Here is a 27,497-nt window from a genome sequence, read left to right on the forward strand (position 1 = left end):
CAACGACAACGCATAACTTCCTGTTTTGATTTGTGTTGCATTTTTATGGACGACGTTGTACTAAATAGTCTGGAAAAAAGGACAAAGTTAGCACCGGGCTATTCCCAGGCTCATTTTTGGAAGAGCCAAAATGGGATAAAAAAAAAAGGAAAACAAATCATCTCTAGACACTGGACCACCCAAAAGATTAATGAGGGAGATTATGAGAAAGCGCTCATCTCAAACTCTCTTCCTTTGATTATAATTATGATCACAGGGAAATCCTTTGTGTCAAATATAAATTGGCTGTTTTTTTAAGGCTTGTATTGTGATTCATACATGGAAAATATTCAAACAGACACGTCCCTTGACCTTAGACTCGAATATAAAAAAATAGTGACGATAATAAAATTAACTTGAAAGAAAAAGTTTCTTTTTCGAGATCCTTGCCTCAAATTGGGGAACGCTAGCATGTAGGCCCGGCCCCGCCCTCAAAGGCCCACCCGCGGAGAACATCTATAGAACATTGTGTCCTTACTTATAATACTGAAGTTATTACTTACTCGTGGCTCTACGTCATTCTTCAAAAGCGCTTTTAAATCGTAACATCGGTGGTCAAGATTGATTTTTTTTTTTCTGGTATCCGATGTGCTTTAATGTGAGCTATGAATAAACACTGTAAAATGCACTCAAGCAGATCGATATATCAGCCGATAAATGTAATGGTTTCATATTCCTCTGACATTCTGTTTTTGTTAAGAACCTTTTGTTGTGACTTATTGTTGCGTTTCTGTAAAAAAAAATAAAAAAAGACTTGGACGACATTCAGTCAATATTTTCTCAAATGCAAACATCTGGAATTGTTCTTTTGATTTCAGAAAAGTACAAAGTCACCACTGTCTCGGATTGCTTGCTGTGATGGGGGAAATGAGCTGCTTTACAGATCTTCAACCTCATGAAGGTCATATTGAGGTCGACACTGCCTGAGTTTTGTGGCACGAGCTAACTTTTAAGTAGATTTGAAATGCCAAAATTGCAGAAGCATGACGAGGCAGATGGGTTTTGTTTTGTTGTTTTTATCTGACATATTCATCAAACTCTTCATTATTCATTGCCTTTTTGAAGCCATTTTTAGCCATCACTGTGTGCTCAAACATCAAGTTATGAGCACAACCAGCAAAAAACAACAACAAAAGATAAACACACATGCTAACATTAGCTTACACTGGACACTAAAATCTCACTCTGCAGTCTGCTGCAATAGTCGTTTTTCTTGGTCCCTTTTGTCTCCTCCCAAATCTGATGGCTAACAATGTCGGTCACATGCCAAGCAGTAAACACAAGAGACTTTCGCAAAGCATTGTTGTTGATGTTGTTGTTTTTTTAGCATGTCTCTTATCGACTGATACCTTCAATGTATTGTGGTTTTGACACTTTGCTGCTGTGTCACTTGACAGGGAATTTGGAGGTGTTGTTGTTTTTTTTTTTAACCCTTTGAAACGGAGAGCCGGTCAGGGATTCTTTTAGTCCTGTGGCTCAACAAGATTTGACACACAACAAACCAAGCCTTGTTCTTTACTGTGACAAAATGGCCTAACATTTCCAAGTCAGTTCAGTTGCACATCAACAGTCACACATTCTTTTGTAAATCCCAGCAAGGGTTGACTTATAACTGGAGAATTTTTGGATTTTCAAGAATTTTAGGCGTATGCTGATGACATGCCTTCTCTGACATGAAAGACTCAAACACATACAAAAGACGACACGCCACACCACATGACGCATAGTATTTAAAAAGTTCTCTGTATATATTGTTTTCTTAACAACAGGGAGGACCGAATGTGACATACGCTTTGCTGGAGTAGTTCTACAAACAGCATAAAGAATTAAAAAAAACAAAGACTGTTGTCTTTACCTGATTGGCTGCTTAGTCATAAAGTGCTACCAAATGTGTTTTTTAGTACCCGATAAATTTCTGACAAACCAATATATTTTTTAACCCTGGACAGATACGGGACAGTTCATGGGGCTTTGGGCCACACTCGCTCTTCCAAAACTGGGACCAGGTTAGCATAGCATACGTTGGTTTTATGTTCGATTATCAAACCATGCTACTATGTACCCTTGATAACCTGTCACTTTTATGGAAGGACGGATTAAATGTCTCAGACTTTTTAAAGAGTTTTTCAAATCTTTCAGATAATATGGCCTAAAATCCCCCATGGTAAAGAAGAAACAGATATTCAGTGAGCCTAGCTTGATTTAGCGCACTTATTCTGTACAGTCAGTAGCTTCTGCAAATGTTTTTGTTGTGAACATTATTCGCGTTCCATTGAATTACGAATGTCGTAATTTGATAAAGTAGGAGATCAGTCGAGGCAACATGTGGGCGCCTTGTTAATTTTGGAGGGCAACCTAGCTGAGTTCAACTGTGGGGTTAAACTGTGAATGAATCACCAGTCTCGTTAGCAGCGACATGGCGTTCAGCTGTGAATGTGTCACATCTATTGTTTGCGGTACGATCCCGCTCCAGCTGAAGTCAGCAGATCGGCAGCGATGCGCGCCGATGCGGCTACTCGTTGGACATTTCCATGAACCCATTCACCGTCACACCAAGGGGCTACAAAGCAGCTCATTGAGATCGTGACCTCGGTGAGCCGACCGTTCATTTCAGCGAACGCACATCTGCTGCTGATCACGCAAGCAGACAACACACAGACGGACACCGCATCGGTTATGTCATGTCTTCACATGTTTTAAATGAGTTTGATGTTTACAAGGATAAATCGGCTCAGGGAAGAAAAAAAAAGCTATAGGGACCACGTTGACGCGAATTTTTAAAAATGCAAGTTTTCCAGGCGCCCGCGTCATTGTTCTTTGATTTTCTTCCTAAAGGAAGAATTATCATTCAAGTGTTTACAAATATGTGTAACGTTTGTCACAATCCATTTGGCCTCCGCGTTAACCCCTTCATGCACCCTGTAACCTGATAACATGGTAAGCCGGCCGCTGTAGTAACAGCCGTCCCTGAAAGGGTTAATGATTTCCAATAAAAGAATGGCACTGGGGGGGGTGACATGTTAAATTTACTCAATTTTCTTTTGACAAGCGATTCCACAAAATGAAGTCATCTGGATCCAGATACATTTTTGAAGTGGATGTTTAGTCAACTTCCAGATTTTAATTCCTGCAGCCATGTAGTCTGTCCAGTAAAACTTTATTTTTGACAAAATGTTGTCCGAATGTCATGGCAGCTTTCTTGAATTAGATGTCATTACAATGAGAACGTGGACCTCAGGAAGTTTCCAGTTGAGTGTTTTCTGTAAACTGGATGGAGACTGTTAGTTCTCATTGTAATAGGTTCCACAATAAGACTTTGAGGCTTACACCATTCCAAATTCCAAAACTTTTCTGGAACCATTTGAAGATGTCCCCCCCCCCACCCCTTTTTTTTAAGTTGTCTTGTCCAATTAATGCCATTGAACCTGCAACAAGATTTGACTGTGAACTCGGGCAACAGGCCATTGGGGGAAACAAACAAATGTGTCGATTGGCTGCCCTCCAAGTTCTCCCTCATCTGTTCTTATGTAGGTCAGACGACTCAGCCCTTGGTGATATATCGACACTTCTCTCAAAAATGTGACTCAAAAATAAGGGAAAAAAAAATGAAAGCTACAATGTTTTATGTCAGCACTCCAGACATTTCTCACGGTTGGTGTCTGCATGCAGACGCAGCTCCCCTGATCCATATATGCTTGATATTTTAGTCAAGAAACCTCAACCGAGAGGGTGTCTAAGAGCATCGGTAAGAAGAGGCGCTTTTTTTTTCAACTTTTAGGCTTTCTCGTTGATCTGCGCAGAAGCAGTGTACCGGTCATTAATCACGGAAATGTAAAATGTCCAACTTTTCATTCAAAGCTTTATTTGGAATAAATATATTCAAAGACATTTCAATTGTGTGTTAAAAAAAAAAGATTTGAAAATATTTACATGAAATTTTGCACAGAGCTGAATAAATGTATACATAGTATACAGCGCAGCCCATATAATCTTGTTTCTTTTGCTGTACAAAGTGCAAAAGTTGATACGATTAAAAAATAGAAATCAAAGTCTGACGCTAAAAGGATCCATCCCGTGGCGGGATGTTGTATTGGACAAGGTGGGCCTTTTTTTTTTTCTTTTTTTTACAAATATAACATGAATATAAAAGCAAGACGAGATTTAACTGAGTGCACAGAAAGAGTGGTGTGGTATCTTTGGCAACGACTAATGGCGAATAGGTCGGGCAGAAAATCCCACCAAAATTGATTTCGACAGCGCGGGCATTTCATTTTGTTTGTGGCTTTCTATCAGCGATGTGGCGTGTCGTGAAAGTTGTCGTCGTTGAACTTAAACAACACCCTTACTAATTACAAAATGGATTTGTGATTTGTTTGAAATCTATTGCGGGATTAATTTGGACAGTGGAAAAGTTCCTGATGTTGTCATTGTTTGGATGCGCACGGCATGCTACACAACTCTCTTAAAAAGACCATGAAAAAAAAATAATAGATAAAAAATAGGATATAAAATTGGTTTCAGATTCATAGGACACATTGCTTCACTAATATATTTGTCAACTCCGAGCTGGTGAAGTTGACAAATTGAACCTTGAGTGATTGAACCTTTTATTTGGCTTCATAGTAACTTTGTAGAATGTTCTTCTGCTGTCTGCAGAGGATTTAGGTGGTTGAGTTTCAATGGTGGGGAAAATACATTGCAACCATCCATTTGGGGGTTGGGGGTGTGAGGTGGGGGGTTCTCTGCAAGTGTCTCATGATGCGGTAGAAAGAGTGTGTAGAATTGAGCTGCTGGATTAAGTTCCGTCATAATAAAGCTTTTCAAGTCTCTAGCAAGGCTTTCGGTTACAGAAGTCCAGCTCCTGTGGTTTGCGTAAGCCACTGCAGTGGTCCCTGGGAAGCAAATGTCCCGTTTGGGCTTTGCAGTGCAGCGGTCGTCTCTTAAAGCCTTTCCCGCAGGTCGTGGAGCACGGCGCCCACTGGCCGGCGTGCCACTCCGGGCACGGGTCTCCGCAAGCTCTGGTGGCTGACGGTCTTTTGGAAGGATCGCAGTTCATTCCCGGCTTGCCGTCCGTCCTCAGACATTGCACCATCCGCCTTTGGAAACCGTTGCCGCAGCTGACGGAGCACTCGTCCCAGTTCGCCGATGTCCATTTCACGAGAAGAGGCTCCTCTTTGCTGTACGGTTTCTTCAAAGTCGGCGCACCCCTCTCCTTCACGCTATCGTCAGCCAGGACGCTGTTGTGGGATTTCGCTCGCTCCTCCTTTTTCAGAGTCTTGTCCTCTTTGTTGTTCTGACGGGCCAGGTAGAAGGAGTAGCGGATGCGGGGGGGCGTCAAATTGCCCGCGCACAGCACTTCCACGGTGAGCGTCTCCCCCAAGGGATTCACAGACTGGAGGGTCTCCGAGAGGCCGGTGGTGCCGCTGTAGCGCAGCAGACTTCCCTTCACGATGATGTCCCTCTCGCCGGCCGACACCACGTAGTCGCCGTTAAGGAGGTACTGACCCTCGCTGTTCTTCACCGCCAGGTAGTTGTCGTCCCCCAGCATTCCTTGGTAGCCGCGTTGACGGATGTCGATGTTGGTTGCGCCCACTGGAAGCATCACCACAAAGTTGTAGCCGTGCCTGCAGAACGTAGCACAGCACATCCAGCCGATGAGGAGGGGGGGGGGGGGGGGTTCGTGGTAAAATGATCAAGTCCACAATAATGCCAAAAAAAAAAAAAATCTGATTTTTTTTTTTTTTAACCCTGGAGAACCCATGGGGTCAATTTTTACCCTAATCGTAAATTAGGATTAAAGCATTAAATATTTGAGAGAAAAAAAACATTTTGGTGTTCAGTTAAAATATAGCAGTCATTTCATGTATAATTCATAATTTTCCAAAGATGTTCTTGGGTTCTCCAGGATTCATTAAAAAGAAAACACACCGATCGGTGAAGTTGTGAACGTGACGGATCGGCGTACTCACAAAGGCTTGGTGAAGAGTCCCGAGACCTTCTTGCAGTTCTTATTGTCGCCGCCGCAGACTCCGCACTTGTTAAACTTCTTGGTTGATCCAATTTTTCCATCACACCCGGCCTTGATGCATTTACCTTGAACGCACACTCCGGTGGAGTCCGGCGAGCACGGCGTTCCATCCACAACCTGTGGTGTATACACACACAGATGAGGTTTTAGACTAGACCGGTCATTAAACGCGGCACCCAAAGTCTGCAACTTCATTTAAGTCGTTTTTGTATGTTGCGTGCTTATATTTTTAGGTGTTATTATTATATTGCAATCATTTCTAAACGCTGAGATTTCCACAAAGCCGTGGAACACAGGATGTGGTGCAAAATGATGTTTGGAGCAAACATGCAGCTGCTCTATGAGTCAGTGCTGCAAGTCCCCCCTGAGTGTTCGCGTTCGCTTCACTCAATATGATCTAGCGTGAACTTTCTCTCACGGCTGCTCGCATTCTCTCCACGCCCGTATTATCTCAGGGAGATAAACGCCCTCCACTCCTCTCTCCGTCGTCCCATGCATCGCTGTTTTCCCCTCAGGGCCTCACACGAATTCACATTGCTCACAAATGAAATAATTTTTTGGGGGGGTCTCATCGTCACATTGTAACACTGCGGGCGCACCGCCACGAGGCATGTGGAGCGATGAAAATAAATATACAGTCAGGAATGTTGCCAATCCTGAAACTCTTTGAAAAAAAATGAGGTATGCTCAAGTGCAAAGAAGTGCGTTCGTTTCATTCAAACACATCACTGTAAGGCAGGAAATGGAAGTGTAAAAGAAGCTTTTCGATCAACACAGCTCAAAAGGAAGCAAAGAGAGCAAGTACTAAAAAAGGTGCTTAACGTTTCAAAGAATCAAAAAGGGTAGCATTTGAAATGTAATAGTGCCGAGATAAAAAGGGAAATAACACAGCTGTTCACGTCTAGGTTTGGCGTGCAAGTGGAAATATTCAATAATGTGGTTACGACTACTGTGTTGGAGCGCTGTGTGGCATGTCTTGGTTTAAGATTCTTATGGCTTATGCTTTTCACTTCATTCCCCCCCACCCCCACCCCAAACTGGTCTCAGGAGGAGAAACTGGCTGCCCGTCAAGCTGACACGCTCGTTGATCTGATTGGTCAGGAATGGATGTGATGGACAAATCACTCATTGAAAATTGACTAATGGATTAAGCCTGATTAAATTATGAAGCGGTGTGATGGAAGACTTTTGCGTATTGATTGTATTGAATGTGTTGCCTCTTACTTACTTTAGGTGCCATAACGTAGAAGTAGCCCGTTCCATTGGCCCTGCAGATGAGTTTACATCTGTCGTTGACGCTCACTCCAGAGTACTTGGGCACCCAAACCACAGAGGGGGCAATATGATTACTGCTGAAACTGCGGCCGCTGGATTCACATTGCTCTTCCCGGTAAGTCTTGCCTGCATATAAAAAGGGGGAAGGGATGGGGGAGGGTTAAGGTCAAGAAGTGGAACCCTCGTAATGTGCGTCCCCCTTCTTTTGAGCAATTCCAACCTGTGTCAGGGCAGTGGTTCAGGTTACAGGAGCGGTATTTGACCCGGACCCCTTGGCAGTATTTCCCCCCGTTTGAGGGAACTGGGTTGTTGCACTCCCTTTTCGCCAGCTGGACGCCACCTCCACATGTGCGTGAGCACGAACCAAATGTACCCCACTTACCCCAGCGACCGTCCACCTAGAAAATACATAAGGAGGATTTTTTTTTTTTACCTCGTGGGAGGTATTGTTTTTGTCCAATATGTAAAAAAAAATAACAAACAGAATGCCGTCAAACTGCAACAGGGTGGCAAGCAGGTAGCCAATAAACTGCGGTTCAAAATGTGTTTTCTCTGAATCACCCCCCCCCCCCCCCCCCCCTCCTTCCTCATTTCCCTGAAGCTTATCCTTACCTTCAAAGTGTGGTCCTCTTTGAAAGCGCAGATGCCTCGATCACAAACTTTGCCATCTCCGCAGTAGGTGCCGTCCGCCCAGGGGAAGTGGCGAGTCATACACACCAACTGGCCATTGGACTTGCCGGTGCACCACAGGCGAATGCACGGCGGCTGCATGAAGGGACAAGGCTTGGAACCTTCGCCAAATGCAAGCTCGCACTGTCGCTCCAGGAGGTAAGATGCTCCGGGAAGCACGTTCGGGAGGCCTAATGGTTTCTGAGGCTGGTCCAGCAAACACTCGCCTGGAACACACCCACCCCATAATCAGTTCTTGTTTTGCGAGGTTGTAAAACAATAACAGTAATAATAATATTTTAATACAGACAATCGTGAAGCGCTGGTGGTTGATTTTGCAGAAATGTGTGAGCAATAGCGCACGGAACCCCAACCTGACCCCTCATCTGTTAACTCTTGTCGAAAATGTCTTCCTTCGTGTTGAAATTAAATGAATTACAGTTTAAGAATACTTTCCAATTGAGTTTTAATCACTTTAAATGTTCCAATGAACTGATACAAGTCAAATTAAGCTGACCTCCACTTATAGTGAATTATATTTTTCGGCAACTTTCCAGGTTGCTGGCTAACAATAGGAAGCGTTTGATGTTTGATGAGCAGGTGCTTGAAGAAAGGAAAGATCATCATAAATAGAAAAGGAGTTCAGTAGGAGGTTTTTCTCGCTGCTTCTCAGCTTCTCAGCTTCTCAGCCATGGGAGTAATTTACCAACAGCAGAAAAAAATTGGGGGGGAAAAAAATTGGCTTTTAAAACAGGATCAAAAGCCCACAAATAGACCAACCATAACTGACTGCTAATTTGCATCCTCCTATTAGACCACAAATTTAAATAATTGAAGAAACCATTTGATGAAGCGCCTCCCGCTGCGGAGAAGAATTGCCCGAAACGCTTTTTGGGGTTGTCCGCAAAGTTACAAATAAACATGGCTGCAGCACAGCGTGTAAACTGCCTCAAACGCGCCGCGGCACGTCTTTATTCCCCAGGCTGCTCTGTCACCATCAAGATTTATGAGCGATAGCATGAAGAACCCGTGTTACCACATCTTGTGACTCGCTGTCAAAAATGTGGAGAAAAGGTCACTCAAAAGAGACCCAATTGCAATGCCGACTGCTTCTTGTTCTCGTGTTGTCGGAGCATGAATAAAGGCTGTCGATTCAACCTGTACGGGAAACGCAAGCCGGTTAAATCTGCGCTCTCCAGACCACTGCGGTGACGCTCCTCTAAACAAAGCCACTAATTTGGGACAGATGTGGAGCAGTTTTTTTTTTAATTAAAGTTTAGCATCGCTGCGAGGCCGAGCTCTGCGGTCTGACTTGTTAGAAAACAGTCGTAGTCCATTTTTGCTCTTCCAAAGAATGCATGGATGAAAACATTCAACCATGCATTAAAGTGAAATCATTGTACCGTAATCAAGCTGTGGAGGAGGAAGACCAAAAAAAAAAACTATAAATGTCCTTCACTGACAACGCTACTGCGAACAGAATTGTCATTCGCAATGAACATGTGTTTTATGAATGCGATCATCAGTCAAATATTTAACCAGTAACAGCGTGGCGCTCGTGTTCATCTCCACTTTGGGTTTCACATCGGTCACAACACGGCTCGGAGAATAAGCTCGCGGAGACTCACCGTGGCCATTGTCCAGGAACTCGGTGATGACGGCAGCGCTGCAGGGCGACCACGGGCTGGTGCGATTAATCTGAATGAGCGTGGGAGACATCATGTGATTGTCCTGCAGCTTGCCAAACACGTCCTCGCAGGCCTTCACGTTGTCGTGCGGCATGTTGAAGACGTGTCCTGCCGAGAGACGAGCGGATGACGGCTGTTTTTTTTTTTACAAACGTTTGGTTTATCGTGCTTGCGTACGTGTGAATGAGGGTTCCTGTCAAACGGTACAATTGATCGAGGTTTTTATCGTATTTATTTTCCCCATCAAGCCCCAAATTCACCCGTTGGCACGTCCGCGAGTGTGTGCTTCATGGAGCTGGCATGGCTCACCGAGCTCGTGAGCTGTGGTGAAGGCAGACGGCAAGCCGTCGTCTTCGATCACAGAGCAGCTCCTCTTGGGGTCGCACATGGTGCCAACATCGGCCATTCCAAGGGTGTCGCATGTTGAAGCCCCACACAAGTCCTGGACAATCAAGTCAATGTTTGAATAAGTCAGACAAAAAACAAATTCTTCCCAGTATAAGTCCCATTTTATGCACCCTATAGACATACCGTAATCATTGGAACCCCTAGGAAAATGATATCAGCTTCCACTCTTCCGGGGAGACTTTCTATACGATTTTAGAATGTGCCTCTGGAAATTTTTGTGCCTTCAACCAGATGTGTGAGGTCAGAAGGTGACTAATGTTGGACCCGAGAGAGGGCCTGGCTTCACAATCTCTGTTCTACTTCATTCCAAAGGTCAGGGCTCTTAAATTAGTCCACAAAAAAAAAAAAACTCCAAAAATGATCATAGAGAACCCCTTGCATTGATATTTATTGATTAAAAAGTCTGTCAGGAGACTTTTGTCAACAGAATAAGCCATGCGATTTGATGAAAAACTCACTCGCAACAAGTGAACTGGACCAACGGTTTGCAGGTGGATATTTACAAGAGATTGTATACTTTCCTACTCAAGAGCTTTGTTGAAAACTTGTCCGTTTACCTAAATATTTGTTTCTTGTCCCATCAGGCTTCTCTTCACGTCGTTTTTTTTTCCCCTCCACCACTATGCTAGACGCTAGAGCACAGGTTTTAAACTCAAGGCCCGGGGGCCAGATGTGGCCCGTCATATTATTTTATGTGGCCCACAAAAGCAAATCAAACATGTCAACTTCCATGCTGCTTGCTAAAATCGCTACCAAGATGTAAAATTTTCATGTAATAACTAAGAGACATGTTGTCAGCATTTTCTTGTTACCAAATCCCCCATGAGAGTAACGTAAACAGTACGTGAATAAACCGTTATTATTGACTTTTTTATATTTCAGTCCTAACGGCCCTCCAAGGGAAACGGTAACTAAAATGTGGCGCGCGACAAAAATGAGTTTGACACCCCTGCACTCGAGGATAACCACGATATGAAACAATCATGAAGCTTGACAATTAATTTTTAAAAAATAGAATCCTTGCTAACTTTCATACACTAAGGACAGTTTACCAAGAATCGAGCAAACATCTCTCCAGTGTTAAATAATTCTTTTCACAGACTAGTATTTGGAGCACATGGTCCCATGTGACGTCATGGCACTTTTCTCCAATCATTGCATTTTCATGCAAGAGCAGTTTCCAAATGGCCTTTTTTTTTCGGTCGCCACACAATTCCAAAACCTAATCTTAGCGAGGATCCATTCGGAGCACTTGACTGAGCCTCCTAATCACAGGACATGTACACATCGTTAACCACACAGAACCGCCCGGCTGCCTACTCCCTCTGTCTTTTGCATACACAGTGCAAGCAAAAAATCTCTGGGCAGTTGTTGGCTACGAAACACAGCACAGCTTCATAGGCCCGATGAAATTTTCTGCAACATGTATGTGTGTGTGTGTGTGTGTACAGTACATGCGCGACACCTTGGTGATGAATGGCATTTCACTGCTATGACAAATTTAGTGAATAAAGAACAAAACCAAAATTGATCGCCAGCGCGAACCGACTCCAGATGTGTTCATGAGATAGTTTGGGTCATTAGTGAGAAAAGAAAATAGAGGCAAACGTGAGGGAGGCGAGAAAGCAGAATGGGGCTGAGAGTTGGTTCTCTGCAATGACCTACTTCCCACATCTGTCATCTCATTTTGCCCGATTTGCTGTGTTGCCGCAACGTAAATACAATTTGCAAGTTCCATTCACGAGGAAACAGGTCAGTGTTTCCATGCATTTACACATCGAAAACCACATGGCCTTTTGCTCATTTGCAGAAGTCAGAAACGTCGGGTTTGATCCCGATGTACGCTGCAGTTACCCTGAAAAAACTTTTGGCTGAGGTGTGCATGCTGATGACGTCTTATTGTTTATTTCCCAATGAGCATGTGATCACCGCTTGAAGAATGTGATGGAAAAGGCGATACTTCTTCCATATGTGAGAGCACACAACCAACGATCCTACTCCTCGAGGAGACAGGACGTTTGAACCTGAAAGGAATACGAATGTGGTTCCTTGATGTAGTCTGACTACAGCTGTGGAGAAGATAAGATAAGATAAGATATCCTTTATTTGTCCCACACTGTGGATGTTATTGACTCGGAGCGTGCAGGTGGGGCATAAACCCGATGTGACATAATAAACCTGCACAACCTAAATTATACCTCCTCCCTCTGGCTTTCCCTCAGGTTTCTGTTTAATGAGGAGCAGGCAGGTTGAGGGGGGGAAAAAAACACCCACAGCTGGAGCAGGAGGAATGGGAAGAAAATGTGGTGTGAGAAAGTTTCCGACTCTTGGCCATCCCTGAGGACTCTGATGCGCCTTCTCTTTGGTAAAGTTACAGGTGCCTTTCGAGCTCTTGTTTTATATATATACTATACCTCCGGGCGGCGAACTAGCTAGTTCCTGCGGAAGGCTAGTAAGGTGGGCCTTCCGCCCACAAAAGTGTTGTTGCTTGGTTCAACTTTTTGTTCATCTTCATTGCTTATCGCGAAAATAAAGAGATGTTTAGCTCTACTAAATAACTAACAATTTCATTGCAATGCTTGTGGGTAGACAACATTTTTTCGCTAAGATGCCCGCACGATCGTAGTGAGCCACTGCCCGAGCGGCGCAGTGGCGGCGCAGTGGCGGCGCGCAGCGGCGCGGTGAAGTAGGTACGTTTTGAAAAGGGACAGACGGAAGGACAGACCGCGTGCGGGACGACGCGCAATATATATATAGATTCATATTCTGATCCCAAACCAGCACCAAAGCTACATTTCACTATTGGGATGCCGACTAGAACAATTACATTTGCTTCCACTAGATGGCAGATGATTCAATTTTAGAGGTAGCTTGAGATACAAGTGCCCTGACCATAGCAGGAGCTTGGGCTTTTTCTTTTTTTTTTTTTTTTTTTTTTTTTTTGGGCTTGACGTACGAGTGCACTGCAACGCCCACCACTAGGTGGCAGCAGCAAACTTCACAATATTTAGCCATGATCAATTCACATTACAATACAATACAATACATGCTGATTTATATAGCGCTTTCACAACAGCGGCACATTGGCTTCTTTACAGTGGAAAAACAATATCATTTGACAGTTGTTTTTAAAGTGCCCAGTAAATTAAGTTGAGTTGATTTGATGGCGCAAATGGACCATAAAGCTGGTTTGCGAACCGCAAATAAACCCCACGAACTTTGAAGGACAAACCATTAGATACAGTGGTCTTTTTTGGGTCAATTTCCCTATTTGGACAGTAACGTGTGTCTTTCATAGGTGTCCTGAGATTATGATTTTAACCAAACTCGAGGCCCAGGGGCCAAATGTGGCCCACCACATCATTTTATGTGGCCCGCGAAAGCAAATCAAATATGTCAACTTTAGTGAGACTTGCTAAAATCTGTACCAAAATTTCAAATGATCATTTCTAATAAAGAAATGTGATACTGTAGGCATTTTCTTGTTGCCAAACCCCTCATTACAGTAACTTAAACAATAGGTGAATAAAGCATTATTCTTGACTTCTTTATCTGGTTTTAGTCATAACGGCCCTCCAAGAGAAACGGAAACTAAAATCAGGCCCTCGGCAAAAATGAGTTTGACACCCCTGATCTAAACAGCAAAATAGGGGTACCTCGTAAAATCGTTTTTACCTGTCTCGTGAAGAGGATTGCCGTGTCCCAATACTCTGCATGCTTGTCGCTGTTCTTGTTCATCTTTTTTTGCCAAGTGCAAAAATTCAGGAGCGTCAGAGCGGCGTTCCCGGATACTTTGGGTCCTTTGTCCACCTCGGATATGACCAAAATCTTCACGACGACGATGTGGATGGAGTTGAGGATACTGGGATGCTTGTAGAGCCTCGCCGCCACTGACATAAGCGTCAAGAGGTAATGTTTAAGGTCGTTTCCGTGGAACTCAGCCATGGTCTGGTCCGCCACCAGCAGCGTCTCCACGTACCTGGGAACCGACGCAAAGCGTTTGCTTCTCCCCGTCCCCTTCAGCGTACTTTTGGTCACATCGCTGTTATCTTTGTATTTTCCCAACATCTGCGCGACGTGATGGCTTATGTCATTGTTCACTGCGCACCTGGAGGTGGAATTTGACTTGTGGTTGCTGCTGCTTCTGCGCCGTATGACGTGCGCGCCGCCCGCGCTCGCGGTGTCATTGCGCACCGGGCTGATGAAATACTCCCAACCTTGGTAGCCAAATGCACCTTGCACCCCTTTGCACAAACTTAAGGCCGCGTATGAAAAGCGGTCACCGTTCACATAGCCGGAGTAAAAACACCGACTCAGCTCGATGGTGACGTCCGGACCGAAGAGCCACGGTGCGTCTTGGCTGGACACGGAAGGGCCAATGAAGTTGGAATCTTGCCGTAAATCCACCACAAATTCCTGGTGGAAAGCTTGAATTCTTAGCACGCATTTGCCGTGGAGAGTATCCACGTCATTGTCGTTATACTGCTGCTGGGTGTCCAGAATGAACGGGAAGCAGAGTTCACTTTCCATGCAGCGAACCAGTTTGGAGAGCGACAGCACGACGTGGAGCAGACACGTTGTTCTGGTAAACATGACGATGTTTGCATTCAAATTGGAACGTAATGACCAAAAGCTCAGGGAGACCATATCCAATTCTACAAGAGTGCAAAATCCTCCTGGTCCTGACCCATTCCCGGCTTGCACCTGTGTGCTCGCTCCACTGCTGCCTTCAGTGCACTTTATGCATTTTCGTCCCGTGTGAAATGATGGAAACTCTATCTCACTTCTGGAAGGGGGCAGTCCGTTGCAGGAGACACTCATTGGACGCAACGTGCTCTAGTCTATTGCGGCGCATGCCTATGCATGATCAAGTCCCAGCGGACGGGGCTGACTCACTGCAGGATCCAAACCCAGGGCTTTAAACACCACTTTAAGACAAATGCTGAATTGAATTTAGAACATTTTCCTGGCACGTCTTATCTGTTCACTTAACATATGGTGACCCATTTGAGCATTTGTTCATCCTGGGCGTTCAACTAAAGTTCCAAATATGCCGTTTGTCCTGTTGCACTCTTAGAATGACTGTCTCATTAAGTAGTGACTACTGCTTTGTCTACTAGGTTACATGACATTTCTGTACGTTAGTGAAACAACGTTGGCATACTGTAGAAAGACTGCGTGTTACTAGTGAGGCAAAACTGGGCATTGTATTTGTCATTTTTAGAAAAGCGCTACATGTTCAATCACAATTTAATAAGTGCTGCTCGTTGCATAGTTGTCCACTAGTGCACACGTTTGCCGCACTAGTAACCAGTCGTTGTCTAGCGAGGGTATGCAGATTTCTTCCTGCATATAGCGGCTTTCCGTAAATCAGTTGAAGCATTTAATTTTCCCGATAAACAGCTTTAAGTAGGCCAGAAATGGCACGAGTAGAGGAAAATGCATTACTGTAACGACACAGTCATTGTACTATTGCACTGAAATGTCTCACTCGTGAGGACAAAGAGCACATTTGACCGGACCTCAAGTTCGTTATCAAGGCTATTGAATCATTGATTTTGGTGAACCAGCACAATATCTTCAGTTCCAATACATGACCTGTATAAATAGTTCGTAGCACCGAATGTCACGTTCTGCTCGAGGGGAAAAAATCGCTCCGAGCAGAACAAATGAATTAAATAAGTTGGATCCCAGGTAAAGCAGACAAGAGAGAGTATTGTCACAAAATAAGGTGTCTTTAATGACAGAACGAAAAAACAACAGAAAGAGCCCGACAGGGAAAAACGGTAACAGAAAACGCTGATCAAATAAGGATCAGGAAATTAACAGAAAACGCTGATCAAATAAGGATCAGGAAACAAACAGAAAACGCTCGCGGCTAGAGCAAACGCGAGGAGATAATCGCGCTGGTGGAAATAGTATAAAAATACGAAATATCGAAAGTCGAACTAAGTGGGCAACAAGTATAGGTCGTAAGGCAAGTATGCAACGAGGCAAATAGCAATAGCGCAAATAGATAGCGAGAGCGAATAATGGCTCGGCGAGGAATTCTCCGGCAGTGAGATGACTGCCGGAGTCGCCTAATAAAGGCACGTAATCAGCCCGAAATAACGGGCAGGTGTGCCGAACAGGCGGCGGGAGAACCCGCCACCTGCTGGCGAGCACGCGACGTGACAGTACCCCCCCCTCAACGGACGCCTCCCGGCGGACTACCCGGTTTGGAAGGGTGTGCAGCGTGGAAGTCGCGCAAAAGGGACGGATCAAGGATCCAGGAGCGAGGCACCCACTGCCGCTCCTCAGGCCCGTAGCCCTCCCAGTCGACCAGATACTGGAACCCCTTTCCCCTGCGCCGAGAGTCCAGGATGGCACGAACCGTGTACACCGGGTCACCGTCGACGACCCGCGGAGGGGGCGGCGGCGTGGGAGGAGGAGCCAAGTCACTGGAAGAAACGGGTTTGAGAAGGGAGACGTGGAAGACGGGGTGCACCTTCATGGTAGGAGGTAGACGGAGCCTGACAGCAGCCGGGTTGATGACGGCCTCGACCTCGAAGGGACCAGTGAATCGAGGACCCAGTTTCGCCGAGGAGCCGGCCAGGCGAAGGTCTCGAGTAGCCAGCCACACCTTCTGCCCCACCACATAGGGGGGGGCCGGGCGCCGACGACGATCCGCGATTTGACGATTTCGGGACGCCGTGCGGGACAATGCCGCCCGGGCCTCCCTCCACACGCGATGGGCCCGCTTGAGGTGGTGTTGAACGGAAGGGACCTCCACCTGCCCCTCCTGCGACGGGAACAGCGGCGGCTGGTAACCGTACGCCGTCATGAACGGGGATCGGCCGGTTGCGGAGGAGACGAGGGTGTTGTGTGCGTACTCCACCCAAGGCAAGTGGTCGACCCATGTCGCGGGCTGGTGGAGGCACACACAGCGGAGGGCCGACCCCAGATCTTGGTTGGCGCGCTCGGCCTGTCCGTTGGACTGGGGGTGGTAGCCGGACGTCAGGCTGGCCGTGGCTCCGAGGGACCGGCAGAACCGCTTCCAGACGCGTGACACAAACTGGGGGCCCCGGTCCGACACAATATCTGTAGGGAGGCCGTGGAGACGAAAAACGTGTTTAACCAGGAGGTCGGCGGTCTCCAATGCCGACGGCAACCCGGACAATGGCACGAAGTGGGCCGCTTTGGAGAAGCGGTCCACGATAGTGAGCACGACTGTGTGACCTCGGGAGGAGGGAAGACCCGTCACGAAGTCCAGCGCGATGTGTGACCAGGGGCGAGGTGGAATGGGCAACGGCTGGAGCAATCCGGCCGGGGGTCGATGGGAGGACTTGCCGCAGGCGCAGGAGGTGCAGGCCCTGACGAACTCCGTCACGTCGTTCCGGAGTTCCGGCCACCAGAATCGCTGGGCGACAAGTTGTACCGTCCGGTTCACCCCTGGATGGCATGCCACCTTGGACCCGTGTCCCCACTGAAGAACCTCCGACCGCAGGGACGGAGGCACGAACAGTCTCCCCGCCGGACACCCCGCCGGTACCTGCACCCCCTCCAGGGCGGTCTGGATCCGCTGCTCCACCTCCCATTGAACGGCCCCCACGATGCACTGAGCCGGGAGGATGGTCTCTGGGGATAGGTCCACTTCCGGGGGGTCGTGGAGACGGGAAAGAGCGTCGGGCTTGGTGTTCTTGGAGGCTGGGGAGTATGTGAGTAAGAAGTTGAATCGGGTCAGGAACAAGGCCCACCGGGCTTGACGGGAGTTGAGCCTCTTGGCGGTACGGAGGTAAGCGAGGTTCTTGTGGTCCGTGTAAACCGTGAATTGTTCTTTTGCCCCTTCGAGCCAGTGTCTCCATTCCTGCAGAGCCGAGACAACCGCCAACAGTTCACGGTTGCCAACGTCATAATTGGCTTCGGCAGCAGAGAGTCGACGGGAGAAGAAGGCACAGGGGTGCAGCTTCTGGTCGACTGGAGAGCGTTGGGACAATACCGCCCCCACCCCTGAATCCGAGGCGTCCACTTCTACAACGAAGGGAAGATCAGGGTCAGGATGTTGAAGGACGGGGGGACTGGTAAACGCCGCCTTTAGGCTAACGAATGCGGCCTCCGCGGTAGAGTCCCACTTAAAGGGAGTCTTAGTTGACGTAAGGCGGGTCAGGGGGAGCGCCTTCTGACTATAGCCGCGGATGAATCGTCTATAGAAGTTTGCGAACCCCAAAAAGCGCTGCAGTTCCTTGCGGTTAGAAGGGACTGGCCAATCCCTGACTGCCAGCGTCTTGATGGGGTCCGCTCGTATTCTACCCCGCTCGATTATAAACCCCAGAAAGGAAATGACGGGAACATGAAACTCACACTTCTCCGCCTTGACGAAGAGCCGGTTTTCTAATAAGCGCTGCAACACCCGCCTGACATGTTGCTGGTGTTCCTCTTCTGACCGGGAGAAAATCAAAATATCATCCAAGTAAACGAAACAAAAAATGTTGATCATATCCCTTAAAACGTCATTAATGAGGTTTTGAAAAACCGCGGGGGCGTTAGTGAGTCCGAAGGGCATGACCAGATACTCAAAATGGCCCAGAGGGGTCTTAAAAGCGGTCTTCCACTCATCTCCCTCTCTGATACGGACCAGGTGGTAAGCGCTGCGTAAATCCAATTTAGAGAATATAGTGGCGGATTGCAATGGGGCAAAGGCGGAGTCTAGCAATGGTAGTGGGTAGCGATTCTTTATGGTGATGTCGTTTAATCCACGGTAGTCGACGCAGGGGCGCAGAGTCTTATCTTTTTTGCTCACAAAGAAAAAACCCGCCCCTAACGGTGAACGCGACGGTCTGATGAGACCTGCGGCGAGCGAGCTGTTTATGTATTCCGTCAACGCCTCGCGCTCAGGTTGAGACACCTGGTACAGCCGCGAGGACGGTAACGGAGCGCCCGCCTGCAGGTCAATAGCGCAATCGTAGGGGCGGTGTGGAGGTAAAGAACGCGCTCGATCCTCACTAAATACCTCCCCGAGGTCCCGATAGCAATCCGGCACTCCGTCAAGGCAGACTTCCACGGAGGGGGTGACATGTTCGTACCCCCCGACGGCCGACTGTAGACAGTGTCTATAGCAGTAAGGGCTCCAGCTGTTGATTGCTGGGCGCGCCCAGGAGATTACGGGGTTGTGTACTCGTAACCATGGTAACCCGAGGACGAGGGGAGCGTTGCGAGACCGCATGACCAAAAAGCGCCGCAGCTCGATGTGATTACCCGAGAGTTGGAGCTTCAGTGGCTCCGTTCTGTGGGTTACGACCGCCAGGAGACGCCCATCGAGATCACGAATCCGCTTCCTATCGATCAGTCTCTCTAACGCGCAACCTAGCTCGGAAGCGAGCTCGGTGTCAATCAGGCATACGTCCGCTCCTGAGTCCACCAGGGCCCGAACCCGCTTAGACCGGGATTCCCCAGATATCGTTCCCTCAAGTACTAGTCTGTTCGGTCGCGTGTCGACTCGATCAGACTTGGGGTTTAACGCGCGTGACGGTGACTCACAGTACTCATGTTCGAAGGAAACAGATGATCCCGGGTGATTGGTGATGGTTGAAAAGGAATCTCTCTCCTCGCCACCAATGTTCTCGCTTCCCAGCTGCATAGGCTCCTCTGCTGGTGCTGTCTCCCGGAATACTCCCCCACGTTCCCGGCTTCGCTCCCTCAGGCGATTGTCCATGAGTAGGGCGAGATCGATCAGTTCTTCCAGGTCGGTGCTGTGATCACGGGTCGCCAGCTCGTCCTTGAGTTGGGAGTTTAATCCTCGGCGAAACAGCCCACACAACGCTCGATCCTCGTAGCCGCTTTGCGCCGCCAGGATCCGGAACTCGATGGAGTAATCGGCGACCGATCGTCTCCCCTGGTGGAGGGCGAGTAGCCGACCCTCTGCCTCTCGACCCCGCACGGGATGGTGAAACACCCGGCGGAATGCTGTCACAAACTCCGGGTACGATGATCGGAGATTTGGCTTGGCCTCGCTGGTCGCAATCGCCCATGACGCCGCCGGACCTGTCAACAAACTCATAACGTAGGCCACCTTGGCGGCATCATTAGCGTAGGCAGACGGCTGCTGGCAAAAAATGAGCGAGCATTGGTGGAGGAAGTGACCGCACTGCCCATGCTCACCCCCGTAACGAGGTGGGTGTGGGAGCGAGGGTTCCCTCGACATAGTGGTCAGAGAGAGGGGTGCCTCCGGAGTGGTTGGATAGCTCCCTGAGGGGGGGAGTCTCCGTTCCTCCACCCGCACCAAACGAGGTTCGAGTTCATCGAACCGATGAGCCAGCATGGAGACCGTGCCTCGGAGTTCCGAAATGGCTTGGCCCTGCTGACTCATTTGCTGCTCTTTTCGGGTAAGAGCGGACAATATTCTCTCTACATCCGCGGGATCCATGGTGGCCGGAGAATTCTGTCACGTTCTGCTCGAGGGGAAAAAATCGCTCCGAGCAGAACAAATGAATTAAATAAGTTGGATCCCAGGTAAAGCAGACAAGAGAGAGTATTGTCACAAAATAAGGTGTCTTTAATGACAGAACGAAAAAACAACAGAAAGAGCCCGACAGGGAAAAACGGTAACAGAAAACGCTGATCAAATAAGGATCAGGAAATTAACAGAAAACGCTGATCAAATAAGGATCAGGAAACAAACAGAAAACGCTCGCGGCTAGAGCAAACGCGAGGAGATAATCGCGCTGGTGGAAATAGTATAAAAATACGAAATATCGAAAGTCGAACTAAGTGGGCAACAAGTATAGGTCGTAAGGCAAGTATGCAACGAGGCAAATAGCAATAGCGCAAATAGATAGCGAGAGCGAATAATGGCTCGGCGAGGAATTCTCCGGCAGTGAGATGACTGCCGGAGTCGCCTAATAAAGGCACGTAATCAGCCCGAAATAACGGGCAGGTGTGCCGAACAGGCGGCGGGAGAACCCGCCACCTGCTGGCGAGCACGCGACGTGACACCGAATAGTGCAGTTTATTGGCTCCTACTTTGACCTTCCTGACACACATTTTGTTGTCGTTGAAGAGGCACAGTCATGGACACAGCTCTGACAAGATGATAAATGTTGTGACTATTGTGTGTTTTGACACGTTTATCTCAAGAATATTTCAAATCTATTTTATAACGCCCATTATAAAACATGACTGGAAGACACACTGTTCAAAAAAAAAAAAAAAGGAACTTTGGTGAGTCGTTGAACGATTTTTAAAAGTAAGAACTGTGAATCGCGTCCGACCTCTAGTGGTCAAATGAAGAAGGAGGCTTGTGCAGCAAATACACTGTACAGTACTGTAGACATAGTGGCTGTAAAGTTTATGAGATTCGATCCATATCGGCCAAACAATTGGTAGAAAAGCGAATGCGGTCCAATGTGTGCAAAAATTCTTCCTTTATAAACATAATAATCCTTCTTTTTGGCTGATATGATCAGAGAAGTCTTCCTTTGAGAGTGTATGTTTATTATTGTGAACACAGTAGAGGTGTCAAATATGAGCAATAACTTTCCATATGTTGGCAAGTGATTTTTCCAATGTCATCAGAAAACCTCTTGATAACAATAATAATAAAAATAAAACATACGTGGCTTTGAAGTTGAATCCTATAGCGATATATCGATACAACATAAAAGAGAGTCACCTTTGTGATGGAAGCCCTTTTGACTCCAGTTGCCTTACTTGTTGACCACATGTCTCCCATCATCATCGACCAGCATAACTTGTGGGTTGAAAACAGGCTGACATTCAAATGGATTCCTACCATGTTTTGGCTCAAGTGGGGCAAGGCTCCTTTGGTCGAGTTCATAAAGGAATGAAAAAATTTACAGGCCAAGTAAGTTGATATGTTGTCATGGCTTTGTAGAAATTCTTCACCACGGCTCAGCGTCCTCCGCTTGTCTGTGTACCCGTCAGGTGGTGGCTCTGAAGTTCATGCCAAAGATGGGACGCTCAAATAAAGAGCTGCAAAGTTTAAAGAAGGAAATTGATATCATGAGTAACCTTCGACATCCGAACATTGTGAAACTTTTTGACAGCTTTGAAACCGAAACGGAGGTACGTTCCTCTCACACACCCGAAACATTTTTTGTGTTTGTGACACAACCGTTTATGACACAAGTGTCGCCTGCTTTTTTACAGGTTGTTGTTGTGACCGAGTACGCCGAGGGTCAGTTGTTCCAGATCATTGAATCCGATGGTAGTTTACCGGAAAGTCAGGTAATCGCATGCCACGCAAAATCATCACATCGTTTCAGTTTGCTGACCTCAGTCATCAATTTTGCTTGATCCGAGGTGCGCGAGATTGCTTGCCAACTGGTATCCGCGCTGTATTATTTGCACTCTCGCCGTATTCTTCATCGCGACATGAAACCGCAGAATATCCTCTTTGATAAAAACGGCGTGGTGAAACTGTGCGACTTTGGGTACGTACGCAGACGTCATCGCCACTCTTTCTTCTGAGATGTTGCAATTCATATGACGCGCGTGCGATTCAATTCTTTTACTAGGTTTGCTCGGGCGATGAGCGTGTCCACCATGGTGGTGACTTCTATCAAGGGAACGCCCCTTTATATGTCCCCCGAGTTGGTGGCGGAGAAGCCTTATGACCACACCGCTGACCTCTGGGCGCTAGGCTGCATTCTTTATGAAATCCATACGGGGATGCCCCCGTTTTGTGCCGATTCCATCTTCCACTTGGGGCAGCTGATCGTTACGGACCCCATCCAGTGGCCCAACACGATGAGCAGCACCTGCAAAGTACAAAGCGTCAATAATCGTATTTATTTTTATCAGCACAATCTGCAAATGGAGATATTGTATTATTTTTTTTTTTTAATTTCAGAGTTTCCTGAAAGGTTTGTTAATCAAAGACCCTCAGAAGCGGCTGTCATGGCCCGAACTCCTGCATCATCCGTTTGTTGCTGATGGTGTCGAAGGTGACAACACGGAAATGTTTTTGTGGCATGTGTGTGTTACTTACTAACACGGTGGTGTGTTGGCAGTGATTCCAGACGAAGATATTTTCAGTCCTCTGACAGCCACACTTGACCCAGACATGCTGGCACGGAAACTGAAACAAATGGCAGAAAAAACATCACCGGACTCGGGAGAGAGCAGAATATTTCGAAAGATTCGGGAGCAAAGAAACAAAAGTAACACAAAGAAAGTCATCGACAGCGCTAAAGTAAACCAGGTATAAATTTGGAATCAACAAATTCCAATGAATTAATTGCCATGTACATTCATTTAAAAAAAAGGATGGTCCATGTGACAGGAAAAGATGGATGAACTGGAATCTGAAGGAGATTGTTTAGTGGCAGTAACGCCACTTATGGACACGTCCCCTCCAGATGATTTCGACCCAGGAAATTCCACCTTACCACCTCTAAGTTTTGATAAAAACAAACATACTGAGGCTACATCAAGCCATCCAGACAGGTTTTGTGCAAATACCATTGATCACTTCACAAGGACAACATCCACACATACTGTATGCCATTTTTTTCAAGCAGAACAATGAATCTGGTCACTATTCACATGTGCATGACCTCCGCAGGGGTCAGATCACTCGTGACCATGAACGGGAGTTCCCCTCGGTCGAGGTTGGGCCACGACTACGGCCAAGGACCCCCAAACGATCCAAAGTAAGGTGCATTATTATTGTTCACTTGCACTGCTCAAAACGGCATGCTCAGTCTGAAAAATACGTTGTTTTTTTTCAGACAGTTGACAGTGAGGAATTCTGGGAGAAACTTGTTGTGGAGTCAGATCCAAGCGCACAAAACGAAGAACCGTTAAACCACAGTACCATTATTTTGAAACTGAAATGCGCCATTTTAGTGTTTAAGCAACAGGTGCGGTTTTCCAACGAGCACGAAATGCCACATGACGCTCAAATCTCAACTCATTTTGTCTTGTTCCTCTTGCAAGCTAAGTGGCGGTGTCATAAAAGACACGTGGCACATCGGCCAGCCGCTGAAGGTCCTGCGGAACCTGATCCTGACCTCTGACCTCGCCATGAGGAACCACATCGGCGCGGAACTCGGATTGCCACGTCTCCTCTTTGATTTGGTTCGCGACTCTGTTGAAAACTTGCGTTTCATCGAGGTGGGGGATTCTATACATTCGGGCTGTAACTTCTGATCGCAATGTCAAGAGTGCGAGAATCAAACCTTTGGTTGCACCTTTTGACTGAGCAGCAGCCATGGAGTCTACAAACACTTGGAGAAATGATTGCTGCGCTGTTGGTCTACTGGGACAAGAACGATGAATGGCTGAGAGAAGAAAATAGGTTTGATGATTCATTTTTCTTTACATTGAGCGCCGTGTACATAATAGCTGACAGTCGCGCATCAGTCAATCTTCTAAATCGTCTGCATGTAGACCCGAAGAGCTCATCAAGACCTTCGTGACAATTCTTCATCAAGCAAACCTCCGTTCTTTAGCGGTAAGTATCCGATGCAGATTCTGTCTCAAAGTACGATCTTTTTTTTGCAGGAAGTCAATACTGGTTTCAAGGATGTTGCGAAAAATTGCATTTGCCCACTCGGGTTCTTGGCGACTCAAGCCGAGCGGTTAGTTTGCTATATTATTCTTTTGTCTGTCCTCCTTTAGCCTCTGGCGGCCTCTGTTTTGTCCCTTTTCGCTCGGCGTGAAGTTGCTGTCGCCGTCGACCCGGGCGTGCTCAGTTCCTTGCTGAAAGAGCACGCGGCGGGTTCACCTCAGGTACGCGATCTCTTTCCGAGAGGCAGATCTGACATCTGCTTGGTGTTTGTTGACATTTTTGTTGTTGTTGTTTGTTGCATGTTTCTCTGCTCTCCGCGCCAAAGCTCCAACTCCCACTCCCGTCGGGCAGGGGACTCTGCGACGGTCTGCTGTGTTTACTTCTGCACACTCTCTCTGAGGTCAGCCAAAACAAAAGTGCTTAACTCATTCAGTACCGGTCACTTCTTGACCAAGTCTGAAAAGACGTTTAAAAACGTCTTTGGGAGTGAATGAGTTAAGTGGGTGACACTTTGAAAGGTTGCAGCGCTCGTTTATTAGTCGATCGTAACGTGATTGTTGATGCTTACTTTTATTCATGAGAAACTTAAAAGTATTTGTGGTCACTGTTTATATCAAGATGCCTGTTTCGTGATGTCGAAATAATGAGCGCAACACTTTTCCTAGTGCCACTAAGCTTTATTCACTCGGCAGCATGGTCACGGGTTTTCATGTTTGGACCCCGATACGTTCTATCATCTTTGGAAACGCACTGGAGCCTCATTAGTATGGACAACACCAGACATGGACTTCTGTTCGACAAATGGTAAACACCCGTGATGATGTAAAAAAAAAAAAATGTCACGCCGTAACTGTAATTTCCGATTTGCATTTTCCTTTTCAGGATTGTACTTTCTCATGTCTGCCACCCTGTTGGTCTTCTGCAATGATCCATATTCGTATATTTCACTCTTCTGTGAGAGCAAATCAACATTTGTTTATACCCTTGGCTGGGTACTGAGCCCTGAATGGTTCGTGTTATTTTATTTTTACATTTCGGAGAAGTCCAAAGGTTGATCATTTCAATCTTTGCAATGTGTCTGTTTTTATTGTCCCAGTCTTCCTTGGTTTGCCGAAGACAGTCCAGTGAAACTAGAAGAGGATTTAAAGCACGAGAGCTTCGTCCAATTAAGCTGCCACTTCCTTTGCCTTCCATTTGCTTTGGACCTAACTTCACACAACACTTCTAGGATATTGCAGTTGTTTGATAGCTGTGGTGTTGTTGGAGGGCTTCTGCAGGTTAAGATCTACCTATGCTCTTTATTTAGACTTCTGTCACGCAACAAAGGGATAACTCTTGCAAAAGGATCGCATGAGGCATAGACATTCCTTTGTAATTTGCGAACAACATCCTATTTGCAGTTTTCTGTTTGACACGTGATGATTTTGACATCTATTTTCTTTTTTGTTCTTTGGCAGGTGATCCAAACGCTTCCTCTTTCATTAGTGGAGCTGCCACTGTCGCTCCTGCGCCGCTTGTTGCTATGTGACCGCCAGCGCACGGTTTCCCGCCTCAGTAAAGCTGCTCATGGCTTTTTCTCTACACCGGCACTTACTCCATCGCGTCAGCAGACCCCGAACAGAACTGCCAGTTCTTTGCTCTCTGATTTGCTGAATCTGGATGAGCTAGGGGACTCCGCCGTAGAACTCCTCTCTCTGTTGTACCTCGTCACCTGTTTTTGCTCTAACTCTGACCACCTTCAGCTTTACCTTGAATCATCCGCGCTGCACCAGGCGCTCACTCACTCTTATGAACCGATCAAGGCCGCCGCATGCAAGGTTTTGGGAAAGTTGCATCCATTCAAGTCTCCCAAAATGCCCAGTTTACATCCTGACATATTTAAAAGCATGATCGACCTTCTTGAGGATTCTAATGTGTTTGTGCGGCAGGCAGCTTGCTTGTCAGTTGGGAAATGGTTGGGTTATTTGGCGGTAGAGGCAGGGTTTCACACAGCCGGGCCCAATGGAAATGTCAGCAACACGATGGAGTGGTTCAAAGCCGAGGACAATAATGCACACAAGGGTTCAAGTAGGGAGACGGGCATTGCCAAGATGACAGCAGAGAGCTTATTGGCTCATGGCGAGATGAGAAGGTGGCGAGAAGAAGCCAGGATGACGGGAGTTACATTGGCAACACTGACCTCTGACCCCGATGCCCACACTCGTCTCCACGCTTGTGCAGCTCTGGGAAACCTGCTACATGTTCAAGGCGCCGTACCCGAGTTGCTGGAAGAAAGCGTGTCCAGACTACTACTGAGAGCTGCATGCACAGACTCCCACAAGGCAGTGAGAGAAGCCGCTATTGCAACTTTAAGTTTGTATACGCAGCAGGATGAAATGCTACAGGTAAGAAAATGAACCAGTAATTAAGATTTTCCTTTCATGAAAAGTTTTCACGTGGGAGCTCCAGCTTATCTTTCTTCATGGTGGGACACCCTAAGTTAACACTTCCTAACTTTTAATCATGTGTGCATTTTGTGCATGTCCTTTGTGTTCATGTTAAGGTTCTGCTGTCCCTAAATGCTGAAAAGGAACTACTTCAGGCGTCACAAAATGCACCTTCCGAGTGTGACTATCTTCCTCTTATCAGACAACTAAAAGGCAATTGAGAGAACTACTGTTAAAACCAAGAATGTATATACAGGTATTAGATTAGAGCCGTCTGCAAAAGCATGCCTGCTTTTAACCAAATGGCATTGTAAAGATATGTGCAAATAAAACATGACATACTGGCGTGGCTGAATTTGTCATACGGGGTCAATTTTAAAAAATCACTGGTAAATGCATAAATATATTTCACCTGGTTATGACATATTTCAAATGGGACCCATAATACAAATGCA

General features: G+C 46.7%; 3 protein-coding genes across 16 annotated transcripts in view; 2 read left to right on the plus strand and 1 right to left on the minus strand.

The window, feature by feature from the left end:
• LOC127588050 (sorting nexin-19-like) overlaps positions 1-4,170 on the plus strand; it is a 38,941-nt gene extending 34,771 nt beyond the window's left edge. For all 10 annotated transcript variants that reach the window (XM_052046554.1, XM_052046553.1, XM_052046556.1 and 7 more), the window contains one exon: positions 858-4,170. The gene's annotated coding sequence lies outside the window, so the exon portion shown is untranslated. The remainder of the gene's footprint in view (positions 1-857) is intronic.
• On the minus strand, positions 3,881-15,074 carry LOC127588048 (A disintegrin and metalloproteinase with thrombospondin motifs 15-like). The gene is made up of 8 exons (XM_052046552.1): positions 13,783-15,074; positions 10,009-10,141; positions 9,640-9,807; positions 7,955-8,238; positions 7,563-7,740; positions 7,296-7,468; positions 6,009-6,184; positions 3,881-5,663 (listed from the first exon to the last, which is right to left on the minus strand). The coding sequence occupies exons 1-8, from the start codon at positions 14,926-14,928 to the stop codon at positions 4,868-4,870; spliced, it is 3,054 nt and encodes a 1,017-aa protein (XP_051902512.1). The 5' UTR covers positions 14,929-15,074; the 3' UTR covers positions 3,881-4,867.
• On the plus strand, positions 10,969-27,400 carry LOC127588046 (serine/threonine-protein kinase 36-like). 5 transcript variants are annotated; one of them, XM_052046547.1, is made up of 22 exons: positions 10,969-12,253; positions 12,330-12,472; positions 21,828-21,946; positions 22,027-22,167; positions 22,252-22,329; positions 22,405-22,535; positions 22,620-22,869; positions 22,955-23,048; positions 23,115-23,305; positions 23,387-23,550; positions 23,669-23,756; positions 23,835-23,966; positions 24,043-24,219; positions 24,312-24,403; positions 24,496-24,559; positions 24,727-24,837; positions 24,942-25,016; positions 25,309-25,420; positions 25,499-25,625; positions 25,713-25,893; positions 26,074-27,000; positions 27,159-27,400. In XM_052046547.1, the coding sequence occupies exons 3-22, from the start codon at positions 21,863-21,865 to the stop codon at positions 27,261-27,263; spliced, it is 3,324 nt and encodes a 1,107-aa protein (XP_051902507.1). In that variant the 5' UTR covers positions 10,969-12,253; positions 12,330-12,472; positions 21,828-21,862; the 3' UTR covers positions 27,264-27,400. The 5 variants fall into 5 exon arrangements, 4 of the variants coding, with proteins under 4 accessions (XP_051902507.1, XP_051902508.1, XP_051902509.1 ...); XM_052046548.1 differs by having other exon boundaries at positions 10,969-12,472; XR_007958952.1 differs by lacking the exons at positions 10,969-12,253; positions 12,330-12,472 and adding an exon at positions 13,873-14,016 and having other exon boundaries at positions 26,837-27,000; positions 27,159-27,399.
• Positions 27,401-27,497: the final 97 nt, after the last annotated feature.

Source organism: Hippocampus zosterae, chromosome 16 (assembly GCF_025434085.1).
Source record: "Hippocampus zosterae strain Florida chromosome 16, ASM2543408v3, whole genome shotgun sequence".
In the NCBI taxonomy this organism is placed as follows: domain Eukaryota; kingdom Metazoa; phylum Chordata; class Actinopteri; order Syngnathiformes; family Syngnathidae; genus Hippocampus; species Hippocampus zosterae.

Bases quoted from the DNA above. Each gene is read 5' to 3' on its own strand.
- LOC127588048 (XM_052046552.1), bottom strand. From the start codon at position 14,928: ATGAGTGTCTCCTGCAACGGACTGCCCCCTTCCAGAAGTGAGATAGAG. The intron at 9,808-10,008 runs GTGAGCCATGCC...GTCTCTCGGCAG, and splicing joins CACCACAGCTCACGAGCTCG to GACACGTCTTCAACATGCCG. The intron at 7,741-7,954 runs GTAAGGATAAGC...TGTATTTTCTAG, and splicing joins AAGAGGACCACACTTTGAAG to GTGGACGGTCGCTGGGGTAA.
- LOC127588046 (XM_052046548.1), top strand. From the start codon at position 21,863: ATGGATTCCTACCATGTTTTGGCTCAAGTGGGGCAAGGCTCCTTTGGT. The intron at 24,560-24,726 runs GTAAGTATCCGA...GTCCTCCTTTAG, and splicing joins CAAACCTCCGTTCTTTAGCG to CCTCTGGCGGCCTCTGTTTT. The intron at 25,894-26,073 runs GTTAAGATCTAC...GTTCTTTGGCAG, and splicing joins TTGTTGGAGGGCTTCTGCAG to GTGATCCAAACGCTTCCTCT.